Genomic DNA, 14,564 nt, shown 5'->3' with positions numbered 1-14,564 from the left:
ATGTTTTAAAAACCACTATATCCCTGGTAGCTCAGCTGGTAAAGAATCTGTCTGCAATGCAAGAGACCCCAGTTCGATTCTTGAATCAGGAAGTTCCCCTGGAGAAGGGAGAGGCTACCCACTCCAGTATTCATGGGCTTCCCTGATGGCTCAGATTGGTAAAGAATCCACCTGCAATGCTCGGTTCAATCCCTGGATTGGGAAGATCCCCTGCAGGAGGGCACAGCAACCCACTCCGGCATTCTTGCCTGGAGAACCCCAAGGACAGAGGGAGTCTGGAGGGCTACAGTCCATGGGGATCACAAAGAGTTGGACACGACTGAGCAACTAAGCACACACATATCCTGAATCCTACCTAATATCATGCTGCTACCTGGCTAAGCTATACTGTAATTTTTGTGGCTGTGTATATGCTTTGATTGATCAAGGTAGAACAACTGCTCAATTCAATAATAAATTCTGAATCCTGATTTAGTTGTACCAAGTTCCACATAAGGAAGCTTTTGCGTTTACCATTTTAAAAGCCATTTCTTTAAGCTCAAGGGTCATCACTATTGAACAACACTGCAATAAATCAACACCTTCAAGGTTACAGAGATACAGAAGGCCTCCAAGCTTCTGACCACTTCATTTCTTCCTGCCTTCACCCTCCAGACTACTTCATTAACTTATGGCTACATTTCAACTTCACAAAATCACTAATTTGAGTATTCCATTCTCTGACCACAACTTCAAATTCTGCCAGCTTGCTTGATCAGCCACTCCTATTCTCTTTTAATGCCCAGGTTGAGAAGGGGCTATATCTCAACAAGCCCTTCCATGATCACTGTAGCAGGGAAGGGAGAAAGAGAAGCAGAAAATCTAGTGCTGGTTCATCAAGTTTTACTTGCAAATGGTGCAAGTCTGCTTATGTTTTACGGGCCAAAGAAAGTCATATAGCCACATTTAATTTCAAATAGACATGGTAGGGGAAAGGGAGAGGTGAGGGTAAGGGGAGGTGTACAAAGAGTACAACCTTATCATGTACCTAGCAAAGACAGAATACGTGTACACAGCCTAATGGCTACTATGTCACCCCCCTAACAATCTCAATCCTAGATGATCCAATTAACCACGTTTTCCACGACAGTATCCAAAGAGGCTAGAGAAAAAGTCTTGTAAGAAAGGTGACTGGGTCCACTAAATTAACAACCACAACTGCAAACAGATCAAAGACATCCCATTATCTACTACAACTTCTGGTCAACTTATTACACAGCAATCTGAAATTGTTTTCACTCTCCCAATCTCCAACTCCTCCTCTCCCTACTCTTTCAAATATCATCTGGTCTTATACTTTACTGACAGAAAGGACACAAAAGAGATTGCAAATCAGATATTTCCACCCTTAAACTTGTACACTTACCATTGTAACTATTGTTACAACTATTGTAACTTGATGTCCTGAAAAAGAGATGGGCATAACTAAGAGAATCCAAGAAATATGGTCCCTAAGAAACTGGTCATATTTTCACACTCCCTGCACAGCTAAACTTGAAACTTCCATGGTGGCTCAGGTGGTAAAGAATCTGCCTGCAATTGAAGAGACCCAGGTTCAATCCCTGAGTGGGGAATATCTCCTGGAGAAGGAAATGGCAACCCACTCCAGTATTTCTGCCTGGAGAATCTCACGGACAGAGGAGTCTGGCAGACTACTGTCCTTGGGATTGCAGAGTCAGATATAACTGAGCAACTAACACGCGCACACACAGGTAAACTCTTGATAAAGATGAGCATTAATACATAGCTAATCCTGGCAGAGGAACCAAAAAAACCAGATAATTAACTTAGAATCTATAAAAGACCTATGCCTTTTTTCAAAAACACTGACTCAAATGTGGCAATGTAGTCCATTTCCAGTGATTTTTCTGACACACACAATATGTTTAAACATAGAGTCATTTTGGACAGTAACCTACTATTAAGCAGTCACTCATCTGTATAGCTTTCTTTTTCAATTCCCCGTTCAGGTAAAAAGAGACAAAATTAAAGTCCAATTATTACAAAAACATTCCAATTATTAGAGCTTCACATATTGCATATCATCAATAATGTGTCTGGGGAGTTCTGAGATCACTCTCACATGTGGAGATTTACTGCAAGGACTCAGAAGACCTAGCATATAGGTGTACTCATGGCTAACGTTTACTGCAGCAATGTAGTGTAAACACACAGACTATAATGAAAAACACACGGGAAGTCTAGAGCAATCCAAATGCAGGCTTCCTTACCATTCTCTCCCTCCCAAGAGTGGTCAAACACCCTACATCCTTCCCCCAATAAGTAATGTCTGTGCAATGTTTCTGCTCACAGAAGCCCATTATACACTCACAGGTGCAGGATTTTTATGGGGGCTAAGGCAATGGCACCCCACTCCAGTACTCTTGCCTGGAAAATCCCATGGAGACAGGAGCCTGGTAGGCTGCAGTCCATGGGGTCGCGAAGAGACAGACACGACTGAGCGACTTCCCTTTCACTTTTCAGTTGCATGCATTGGAGAAGGAAATGGCAACCCACTCCAGTGTTCTTGCCTGGAGAATCCCAGGGACGGGGGAGCCTGGTGGGCTGCCATCTCTGGGGTCCCACAGAGTCGGACACGACTGAAGCGACTTAGGAGCAGCAGCAGCAGTAACTTCTGGATAAGTCATGTCCTACAGAATAAACCATATTGTTCCCAGGCAAGCCAAGCAAGGGCTAACCTTGCAAGCAGACCTTTTTAAGGACAGCCGTCTCAGGCCTGCTATGTTAAGTCTTTTCAGCACAAATAAATTATGGCCATTTTTCTCAGGTGATTTCCTAATAAAACTTTCCAACTTCCAACTTCTGCATTACCCTAATATCTGTCCATAATGTAGGATGTGCAACTAAACTGTTTATAAGTTTTTTTTTTAAGGCCATGCATGTAGATCATATTCTCAAGAAAGAAAAAAAAAAATTCTTTTCCTACTCTTGAGCCATTACTTTATTTGAGGGTGCGAGGGGAGGGAGGAAAGGGACAAAATTTCTCCTTTCAGAGGTTCAAAAGGATACCAGGCTCAAAAAGGTGACTAGCACTCACTTTTTCGTGCATCACACTCGGTTCTAAGGACTTCAGTGATATTAACCCACTTCATCCTCCCAACCACCAACCACTTTATGAGGTAGGTTACTATTATTTCCCCCATTTTACACTTGAAGAAAGACACCCAGGAGTTAGGTGACTTGCACAAGCCAAAAGCCAGTAAGTGGTAGATGGTGATCTGGACCCAGGCAGTCCATCTCCAGGGTTCCTAATAAAACATCCCAAATTCCCGAAGAGAAATGCTCCGCGAGGCTGAACGCGGAAGGGCGGCCGGAAGGTTGCTGGGTCGCCGCGCCCCTAGGTCAAGGTGAGGCGGCCCCTCTTCCGTCCCGCCTCCCCGGCTCCTCCCGCTGCCGCCCCGACACCCTGCCGGCTCCGCCACTCTCACGTGGCCCTCGGTGACCGCCTGGAGCCCCCAAGGACCCAGAAAGGCGGGGAGAGGGTTCTCTCCCAAGCCCGTCCAAGCCACAAGGGGCCAGGGTTGCGTAAACGAAGTTGGAGAAAATGAGGCGACCCAGCACCGGACCCGAAACTCACCCTGACAGGCCGAGCAGCCGCGTCCACAACCCCATGAGACTGCGCCTGCGCAGCCGCCCCTCCCGCCGGCAGGGGCGGGGCCTCGTGTGCCCGCCCCAACGTCCGGACGAGTTGGGACCGCCCCTCGCGTGGCGGCTTACCCGGAGTTGGGCGTGGACACCGGGCTCTGCGGGCTGCAGTCGCGCATGTTTACCGTACTTATACAGGAGTAGGTAGACTCCAGCTAATCTTAGGGTAACGTAAATAGAGCCTAATTGGATCCCGATAGGGCTTGGAGTTTGCCCACCTCCGTGTTGTCGGAGTCGGGTTTAAGTCCCACTTGTGGCTGGACACCCTGCCCAGACTGCCTCCCACTTCCCTCCGTCACACTCTTCTGTGCTGTTGTCACATCTGACATCATACGTTTTCTTGCTTGTTTTCATTATTGTTGCTTTACCTGCCGTTCTCTCTTCTTTATTTGAAAATTTCCTGACCTATACCTAAACCTCTTTGAAGCTCGATTATTCAAAGCGTTTTGCACTTTGCATGTTTAGTAAAAGTAGTTAGTTGAAAAATATTTTGTTTGAATAATATAGCAAACATCCACCCTAGTTATGGATAAATGCCACGAGACAAGATTCATAATCTTTAGCAGCTCTTCAGCCAAGGGACAGATGCGGCCTTACGGAGAGGGTCTTGGATTACAAGTCAAAAGTTACTAGAAATAAACCCCCCAAAACTCTGATTTTTCTCTTAAAAACTTTGGTTCATTTCTTAAGAAATAGTTTAAATTATTTACAATTATTTACACATAGAGAACTTGGCCAAGGAAGTTATTAGATGTTGGCATTCTGTGTATGGAAACCATTCATTCAACAAATACAACTGAATACAAATATCTGAGTCATTGTGCTAAGTATTGGGGTACATAATCATGTTTTAGGGTAGGGAATTTTTTTTTCCCCTAGGGAAAAAGAAAATACTCAACAAATAAGCCTAGGTTGTGTTGTAATTTTAAAGTAAAAAATGTCTGCTTCATAAATGATTTAACATTGGATTGGAAACAGAACATGGAGGGAAAAAGGACATGAAAACAAGCAAATCTAAATAATTTGAATACTAAATTGCATTATAAGGGCTTCCCTGGTGGTTCAGTGGTAAAGAATCTGCCTGCCAATAAAGGAGATACTGGTTCTATCCCTGATCAGAGAAGATCCAAAGTGCCACAGAGCAACCAAGCACCTTGAACTAACCACAACTAACCACAACTATTGAACCTGTGCTATTGAACCAGGAGCAGCTTGAACCAGAACCCCATGTGCCCTAGAGCCCCTGCTTGGCAGCAAGAGAAGACACCTCAATAAGAAACCCACTAACCCCAACTAAAGAGTAGCCCTGGCTGGCTGCAGCTAGAGAAAAGCCCACAGCAACAAAGACTCAGCACAGCCAAAATTAAAAATAAATAAAGGACACTATAATCAAAGGGGTTTTTAAAATATATCATATACTGGAATCCAATTTACCAGGAAAAAAAGGAGGAGACTGAGTCAGAATATGAAATTTTAAGTTCTCTCTCATAAAAAGAAACTTGGGAATTATGCAAATCATGATGCAATACTTAAATTTTTCTTGAAAATAACAAATTTCCAAAGTTATCTTGATTTCCAGCAGATGTACCCAAATCTCCAGAGATTGCAATCTCCACGTCAAAATTTACAGGAGTTAAGGGAAATTGTCTAACACTGTTTTTGTTTCTGATGTTCTTCAAATTATTTATCTTTTCAGTTAAACTGAAATTTATTATTCGATGGATGCTTCAAAGGAAGGAAATTATCTTTAAATAATACCTAGAAAGTATACTTTTATTGCTATTGTCAAGACATTATGGAAAAAAAAAGACATTATGACAAAACATCAAACAGAAATATAAGTTTGCTTAAGGTCGGCTGTGTATACATTTCAAATAATGTTAAATATCTTAATTTTACCATCATTGTTGTCTAGAAATGTATGGAGTACTTTGCTAAGCTATAGGCTATACATATACTAAACTTTTATCATGTGTTTTAAAAGATACATTCTTTATTATAAAAGTAATACATGAGAGTTTGATATAACGTTCCTCATCTTTTCCGCCTTTCCACATTCCCATTCTCTTCCTCAGAGGTAACATTTCCTCTCCTCTATTTGCTATTTCTTGTGTATAGTTTCAGGAATTGTCTTTGCACATGATATGCATTTGTACGACATTATTATATGATTACCATTTGTTAAAAAAGATCATGATCAGGTTAGATTATGGTCTACCTTCTATTCTACAACTTGATTTTTCTTTTTCACTTGATTGTATATTTTGAACTTATCACCATACTAACCTCATTCTTTTTACTGGTTGTTTACAATTCCAATGAATGGATGTATCATTTTTTTCCCAATCAGCCCCCTCTTGGTGTACATTTATCTGTGAGTACTTGTGCAGTACTTGGGCTCCCCTGATGGCTCCCACGGTAAAGCGTCTGCCTGCAATGCAGGAGACCTGGGTTCGATTCCGGGGTCGGGAAAGTCCCCTGGAGAAGGAAATGGCAATCCACTCCAGCACTCCTGCCTGGAAAATCCCATGGACAGAGGAGCCTGATAGGCTACAGTCCATGGGGTCACAAAGAGTCGGACACAACAGAGCGACTTCACTTCACTTGTGCAGGTATTTTCAATAAATGATTAACAGTGAAAATGCTGTGTCAAAACAAGTTTTGATAGAAACTCTTGAAAAAAAATTTGTTGCATGAAAGGCAATAAATTTCCTAATTCTTCATTGAATCATCTAAAATGTGGGGACTTGATGTGGATTTAGAAAGAAATGGAAAAAGTGCTAAGTCTCTTAAGAATCCTCTCCTTTCCGATCGTCTTTCACCTGCATTGGGGAAAAAATAGAATGAGTTGTTTGAGAATGATTGATATCAACTCAGCACTAGTAGACCTTTCCCAGAAAAGTTACATGATTTCTCTCCCTTGCATCCCACTTTAAGCCTTACTTCCTTCCCTCACACTAATTCTGAACGAAGAACCTGGGACATTTATTCAAGGAGCAATGATCAGTACTTCTGTTTGACAAAATCTTTTTGCTCTAAGCCTCTTAAATAAACTAAGTTTGGCACTGCACTGGTTACAGAAGGACAAATTCATCTCTTCAGGAAAAAAAAACTACAGAAAAATATTTCTCAAATAAGTAGCAATGAACACTTGAAAAATAATTGTTTAGTAATATATGCTCTTGCAAAAGTATAAATTAGATTAAATGTGACTCATTGAAGTCAAGTACATCGTTTTCATATCTGTGTCCATTCCACTTATGGTTTACGATGGGGATGCTACAGAGAGTACTTGAATCTACAGTATTTAATGACATCTTAGTTCAAAGTCAATCCACACAGACTATGGTTAAACTCCAAATGACCTGGAAAAAACATAATTGTAAGTGATGTCATTGGTATAGAAATCTGAAGTGGTTTTATTATTAAAATATTAAAACTGAATAAAAGTACACCCTGCATGAAATTATTCATTGGATTCATACTTTAATAATGCCAGCTGGAAATTTATTTTTAAAATTTTCACTGTGAATCAATTTGCAGTTAATATGGCTTTCATTATCCTTGGGAAGCAAAATTGAGAATAAATTAAAAATAAGGTAATAAACCAAGTTGAAAATAAAAACAAGGTAATAAGAAACTTTATCCAACAGGCTTAATATGCTCTCCCCACAACCACATACAATGTGTTCTAATTCCAAGAACCTATTATTATGCTAGCTTACACGGCAAAAAGATTTTGCACATATGATTAAGATTATCCCAATGGTCTCACTGTAATCAAAGTTCCTTGTGAAAGAGAGGCAAAAAGGTTAGGAAAAATGGATGTGACAACAAAAGCAGAGATCAGAGTCAGAGAGAGATCTGAAGATGACAAACTGCTGGCTTTGAAGATGGAGAAAGGGTAAAAACAGCCAAGGAATTCAGGCAACCTTCAGTAGATGTAAAAGTTAAGTACAGAAATTCTCCCCTTCAGAAGGACCTTCAGACTTGCTGCACCTTCAGACCTTCAGAAGGACCCTCAGAAGGACCACAGACTTGCTGACACCTTAATTTTCACCAAGTGACTTCTGACCTACAAAACTGTACATAATAGTGTTTAGTCAATAAATTTGTGATAATTGTTACATTAGCAATCGCAAACTAACACAGCTCAATTCAGTCGCTCAGTCTTGTCCTACTCTGCGATCCCAGGGATTGCAGCACATCAGGCCTCCCTGGCCATCACCAACTCCCAGTTTGCTCAAACTCATGTCCATCAAGTCAGTGATGCCATCCAACCAGCCAACACATTCATGTTATCATCAAATATAGTCAACTATTATCATGAGTGAGGAAAAGATGGGATTATCTTAATACTGACATCAGTTGAGTCACCTACGGGAGTTAAGAGTGATTCTTAGCAAAGTGTCCATGTGTTAAAGTTTGCTTTAATCCAATACATAAGAATCCTTGTTTTGAAGTAAACTGGAGGAATTTACTTTATACCTTTAAATATTGCCTTCTTTATATTTTCTTTTCACTTTTAAACGTTGCCTCTCCTTAAAAAAATAATTAAAATTAAAAGAAAAAATCCCATACCTCAGTTTCTTTCCAACCCTCAGTTTCTTTCCCATTAATATTTTAAGTTTTAAAGCGATTACTCCTGGTGGCATTACCGGGTTCGGCCCGCGCCTAGCTGGAGGGCGCTCGAGAGCCCGGCACCGCTCGCCGCGCGGCCGGAAGTAAAGAAACAGGAGAACGAAGCGTTTAGCAGCGATGGTGCTGCAGCGCCGGCTGCCCTGGAGTACTTGCCAGACGATCTTCGGGTCTGCGGAGAGTGCACTCTGGGGTGAGCTCAGTGGTCCCCGGGGAAAGGGAGGACGCCTAACCTCGAGCCCCCGGGAAAGGATGGCGTTCGTCACAGTGTTTGCTTCTTTAAGGCTTCTAGTTAAAAGTCAGACCCAGTACACTTGAGCCCTGGGAATGTAACACCCACTTACAGTCCTTGTTTCTTCAGATTCCAGGCTACTGGGGTCTGGGGTTGCTCTCCGCAGACACAAAGAGAGGTAAACATGACTTCAGGGGGCTCTCGTGGGAACAGAAAGGTATGGTGCTTGACTGAGCAATGAAGGTCAATTCGCGACTCAGGGAAATGAACCGTGTCCAATTCCTGCCCTGGAGAGTCGCAATGAGAAGCCGTCTTGCGAGTTTTACTTATGACCCACTAGAGAGCAGCACTCACGGGTTGATCAAACCTAGATACCACGTTCGGCCTGTAATAGTACCGCAACTGGCCGAACAGAAGCCAGAGAAGCGGAGGTGGTTAGTGGAGGAGGTGGTCTAGAGCTCAGAGCAGCCCTCCTGTCCCTTCTCTCTGCTTAACATGCTGCCTCTCTTAGCAACAACTTTTGTGGATAAAGATACAGGGGCTCCCGTGTAACACTTCCCCGCCCGTTATCCCCTTGTAACTCCTGGTACAGCCTGTGTAGTTGAAGACGTGTCATTCATACAAATTCTGTTATTTGGTTTTACCTTTAGTCCGCAATCATTTACTGAGCTCCTAATCTGACAGATATCCTGCTGGGATACAGTTTACTTCACCAGTTGGGGGTGAAGGTGAAAGTAGCTCAGTCGTGTCTGACTTTATGACTCCATGGGCCCATGGAATTCTCCAGGCCAGAATACTGGAGTAGGTACCTTTCCCTTCTCCAGGGGATTTTCCCAACCCAGGGATTAAACCTAGGTCTCTGGCATTGCAGGAAAATTCTTTACCATCTGAGCCACCAGGGAAACCCATTTGGGGGTAAGACAGACACAAATAAACCATCACCATACACCACCCAGTCAAGTGAGACGGCATTGGAAAGGATGGAGTTGGAGGTGTTAGAGAAAAGGTGCCTGTTTCATTAAAAAAAATACTTGTAATACATTATATTCATTAAACAATACAGCAAAAATTATATTAAAACAAACAATAAAGCACACCCCTTTATATACTCTCCCCAGATATGAGTATACCTAAATAAATGTACATGCTTCCCAGGTGGTTCAGCAATAAAAAATCTGCCTGCCAAGCAAGAGATGAGGGTTAAATCCCTGGGTCTGGAAGATCCCCCGGCGTAGAAAATGTTAATCTGGGTATTTTTGCCTGGGAAATCCCACGGACTGAGTAGCCTGGTGGGCTACAGTGGGGTCACTAGAGTCAGTTATGACTTAGCAACTAAACAAATCTATGTGTGTGTGCACACTCAGTTATGCCCGACTTTTTGTGACACCATGGACTGTAACTTACTAGGCTCCTCTGTCCATGGAATTTTCTACACAAGAATACTGGAATGGGTGGCCATTTCCTTCTCCAGGGATCTTCCCAACCCAGGGATCATGTCTCTCTTGCATGTCCTGCATTGGCAGGCAGGTTCTTTACAAGCTGAGCCACTGGGGAATATTTAATATACAGTGTGATCTTCTGCACTTACTTTTCTGTAATTTTTTTTCTCACTTAGGTATTCAGAAGCTTAGGTATTCATGGCAGTACATAAAACTCTTTTAACCACTGCATATGCCCCATAACTATGAATTACCCCAAAGCTAGTTCCTTATTGATGGTGTTTTAGTTTCCAATTTCTTTGCTATTATTAAAAGTTCTTCAAAAATTATCATTGTACACCCTTCTTTTTGTATATGTACACCCTTCTTTGTGTATAAGTATTTTACAGGAATGGATACCTAGAAGTGGAAGTGTTTGATCAAAGGGAAAGTGGGAAGTGAGGTAAAGGAGGCTTAAAGAGTGCCAGGTAGAGATGAGAAAGGTGTTCCCTTTAGAAGGAACAATGTGCATAAATCATGAAGGAAAGGTGAAAAGAGATTATTGTGTACTGTATAATTATTTAAATCTCACAGCAACTCTAAAAGTTAAATAATAATATTTGATTTTACTCTCCCAGAGAGTTTAAGTAATCTGCCCAGGGTCACAGAGCTAAATGGGCAGGCCAGGATTTGAACCTCGATTTATCCGACTCTAAAACCTCTGTTCTTTCCACTATGAAAATGAGACTTTATATAAGAAGTAAAGTCAAAAGATTGATATGGTGAGCTGACTTGAACAATGCAGAAAACTCCTTTGACTTACTCTTTCCAGATATTAATAGCGGTGTCATTTTGAAGGTAGCTAACTTATTCTTTCCAGGTTTGAAGTCAATAAAAAGAAGCTGCCTCAATTTTTGTACCACTATTTGTGAAGATGTCACTTATAAGGAACTTAAAAACCTCCTGAAGTCCAAAAAAATTATGTTAATTGATGTTAGAGAGCCATGGGAAATTCATGAGTCTGGAAAAATCCCCGGGTCTGTCAATATACCATGTAAGTGATGTGTTTTAATCTGATTTGTTAGGAAAACATATATCCAGTAATTGACTGTATCTAAAATTTAATCGAAATTCTTAACATTTTCTTTCAGTGGATGATGTAGGGGAAGCTCTACAGATGAACCCAAAAGACTTCAAAGAGAAGTACAAACAAGTAAAGCCATCCAAATCTGACAGTCTAGTGTTTTCTTGTTTAGCTGGAGTGAGAAGCAAGAAGGCTATGGTCACAGCAGTATCTCTGGGCTTTAACAGGTAAGCAGCTTAAGGATACGGAGAAGGCAATGGCACCCCACTCCAGTACTCTTGCCTGGAAAATCCCATGGACGGAGGAGCCTGGTGGGCCGCAATCCATGGGGTCGCTGAGAGTTGGACATGACTCAGTGACTTCACTTTCACTTTTCACTTTCATGCATTGGAGAAGGAAATGGCAACCCACTCCAGTGTTCTTGCCTGGAGAAGCCCAGGGACAGCAAAGCCTGGTGGGCTGCCGTCTATGGAATCGCAGAGAGTCGGACACGACTGAAGCAATTTAGCAGCAGCAGCAGCAGCAGCTTAAGGATAAAAATTGGTTTAGGATATGTATTGCAGTGTTTCATAGGCATATTTTTATTGGTCTACTGAAGAATTTTATACTTAGTATATTAACGGAAGTATAGAGTACAGATTATTATAGACTGGCTGTACTTTTCATTCTATGATCCTTTAAATATGCTTCAAATGTACTATTATGGTGAAAAGTCATTGCACTACTAAATCTCTAAAGTTATCTCTAAAGTTCCTGTGAACCTTGTGCTGTAAAGCAGGAAAAATGGTTATAGCACTAATTATTTGATGTATGTTTTTAGTGCTCAACACTATGCTGGAGGATGGAAGGAATGGGCAACCCATGAACTTTCAGAGAAGAAACAAGAAAATTGAATTTTGGAATATAAGCTGACCCTTTCCTTGTGTACATGCAGCCCAGAATAGTGGAACAGGCAAAAGAATAAAAATGTAGCCCTGGAACCACTGGTTAATGGGAAAGGGAGTTTGTATATGTCAGTTATTTTTTGTTGAATCTTTTTCTCACCTATAAATTGGGAATACCACATCCCCCAGCCTATTTCCAAAGGCTAATGATGATTAAGGTAATGTATGTGACTCACCATGGAAACATAAAGGTTTCTAAAATAAAGGGATTCGAAAATAAATTTTTAAATATTTTAGTATTATTCAATAGTATATTCCAAAATACCCAGTTACTTGTATTACTTAACCATCACGTGTGACCAGGTGTTCAGCATAGCTTCTATACTCTTCATCTAAGAGGCTATGAGCTAGACCATAGATTACCAAACAGACTTAACCTTAAAATACCAAGAATCTGGGATGAAAAGTAGGTGAAATATGAATGAAAAATATTAACAATATGCAAAGACTTATGGCACTATGACCAACATGGTAGTGATACAATTTGGAATCTAAAAAGGTAATATGATCTATAGAGATAGTAATCAGAACAGTGGTTGCCTCTGTTGAGGATAAGAGATTAACTAGAAGAACAAGGAGGAAAATTTCTAGGGTGACAGAAGCGCTCTCTATCTTGATTGAGGTGCTGGGACACAGGTATAATCATTTACCAAAACTCACTGAAGTGAACATTTTTAAACGATAAACTATCTGTAATTATATCTCAATTAAAAATAATGAAATTATTATTAGAAGAAAGTTTAAATGCAAATGATTCCCACTAGCATGAGTATATTCCTTTAGAATGTTAGGTCCTAAACTTGCTCATATACTGATGAGTGGTAAAACAACTTTGTGCTTTCTTCCATCTGTCTCTTCGGACCCATCTGTTTTTAGTCTCATTTATATAGTCACTCAGAACATGTAAGGCCTGGAAAGTTAACTGTAAGGACCTGGTTTTTGTCCTAAATAATTTTTTAAACTATTGGAGAATCTGGGGTAGAGATGTGATGTCATCACCTTGAACTTCTATTTCTGACACATCAGTCTAGTTTCTAGCAGAGCAAACTCCCTACAAGAACTAGAAAAGATGGAAAATACATGTAATATACACACACACACAGATACACTTTTCAATGTTGGCTCATCCTCCTCAGCTTTCCTTCTCCCCAGACTGTGACTCTTCAAATCTTTGCTGCCTTTAAGCCAATTATATTTATATAAACAAATATTACTAGGGCATATATATTAACAAATTGAGGATATTAACAGCCACAAGCTCACAAAGAAGAAAACTATAGAGAGTGAACTGCTGCTGAAGTACTTGACCCAACAAGGAATAGGTAAATACACCAGGGTGAAGAGTCTGCATAAACATACCAGACTTTTAGTTAAAACCCCTGCTTCCAGAAGGCAAAAAATATTCAAATAAAAAGAAAATACTACAGAACATGAAATTATCTGTGTATACTTAATATATACTGAATATAAGTTTAACAATTATGCAGTTTACCTGGGAGGATGATGGGAGTAGAAGTCCCAGGGTAGAATGAGTGTGGGGGCAGGGTGGTGGGGGGGTAGATGGGAGTTGGAATAGAGAATAGGAGGTATGCAGGAAAGTTAAACCTTCAATAGTAGGAAGTTGTGATTATATTTAAAACAAAAAAATTAAAAGAAACTGGAGGGTAAGCAGAGGCAGTAAAAATTAAAAGAAACTGGAGAGTAAGCAGAGGAGGCAGTAAAGTGAAGTGTTTAAGAGCCTGGGCCTTGGAGTCCACTACCCAGATTTTAATAAAAATCTAACCCAAGCTTGCTGGAGAAATATCAGTAACTTCACATATGCAGGTGATACCACCCTTATGGCAGAAAGCGAGGAACTACTAAGAGCCCCTTGATGAAAGTGAAAGAGGAGTGTGAAAAAGTTGGCTTTAAAACTCAACATTCAGAAAACTAGGATCATGGCATCTAGTCCCATTACTTCATGGCAAATAAATGGGAAAACAGTAAAAACAGTGACACACTTAATTTCTGGGGCTCCAAAATCACTGCAAATGGTGAATGCAGCCATGAAATTAAAAGATACTTGCTCCCTGGAAGAAAAGTTATGACCAACCTAGACAGCATATTAATAAGCAGAGACATTACTTTGACAACAAAGGTCCGTCTAGTCAAAGCTATGGTTTTTCCAGTGGTCATGTCTGGATGTGAGAGTTGGACTACAAAGAAAGCTGAGTGCCGAAGAACTGATACTTTTGAACTGTGGTGTTGGAGAAGACTCTTGAATGTCACTTGGACTTCAAGGAGATCCAACCAGTCTATCCTAAAGGAAATCAGTCCAGAATATTCACTGAAAGGACTAATGCTGAAGCTGAAACTCCAGTACTTTGGCCACCTGATTCGGAGAACTGACTCATTGGAAAAGGCCCTGATGCTGGTAAAGATTGAAGGCAAGAGAAAGGGACAACAGAGGAAGAAATGGCTGGATGGCATCACTGACTCAATGGACATGAGTTTGAGTAAACTCTGGGAGTGGTGATGGACAGGGAAGCTGGTGTGCTGCAGTC

The 14,564-nt window shown here is 40.9% G+C and overlaps 2 protein-coding genes across 3 annotated transcripts in view; one reads left to right on the top strand and one right to left on the bottom strand.

Moving 5' to 3' along the window:
* The window catches only part of USP45 (ubiquitin specific peptidase 45), a 58,553-nt gene extending 54,857 nt beyond the window's left edge, over nucleotides 1-3,696 (bottom strand). For both annotated transcript variants that reach the window (XM_040239123.1, XM_040239124.1), the window contains exon 1: nucleotides 3,638-3,696. The gene's annotated coding sequence lies outside the window, so the exon portion shown is untranslated. The remainder of the gene's footprint in view (nucleotides 1-3,637) is intronic.
* A 4,716-nt stretch (nucleotides 3,697-8,412) lies between these two features.
* Nucleotides 8,413-12,250, top strand: TSTD3 (thiosulfate sulfurtransferase like domain containing 3). Its single transcript, XM_040239129.1, has 4 exons — nucleotides 8,413-8,536; nucleotides 10,874-11,047; nucleotides 11,145-11,304; nucleotides 11,898-12,250. Exons 1-4 carry the CDS (start codon nucleotides 8,464-8,466, stop codon nucleotides 11,968-11,970), a joined length of 480 nt encoding a protein of 159 aa, XP_040095063.1. The 5' UTR covers nucleotides 8,413-8,463; the 3' UTR covers nucleotides 11,971-12,250.
* Nucleotides 12,251-14,564: the final 2,314 nt, after the last annotated feature.

Source organism: Oryx dammah, unplaced genomic scaffold, assembly GCF_014754425.2.
Source record: "Oryx dammah isolate SB20612 unplaced genomic scaffold, SCBI_Odam_1.1 HiC_scaffold_4, whole genome shotgun sequence".
Taxonomy (NCBI): Eukaryota; Metazoa; Chordata; class Mammalia; order Artiodactyla; family Bovidae; genus Oryx; species Oryx dammah.
The sequence above is the reverse complement of the archived record's forward strand: the minus strand, read 5'-3'. Positions and strand labels throughout refer to the sequence as shown.

Coding starts and splice junctions, on each gene's coding strand:
- TSTD3 (XM_040239129.1), top strand. CDS start 8,464: ATGGTGCTGCAGCGCCGGCTGCCCTGGAGTACTTGCCAGACGATCTTC. Junction 8,537..10,873: donor TGCGGAGAGTGCACTCTGGG/GTGAGCTCAGTG, acceptor TATTCTTTCCAG/GTTTGAAGTCAATAAAAAGA. Junction 11,305..11,897: donor GTATCTCTGGGCTTTAACAG/GTAAGCAGCTTA, acceptor GTATGTTTTTAG/TGCTCAACACTATGCTGGAG.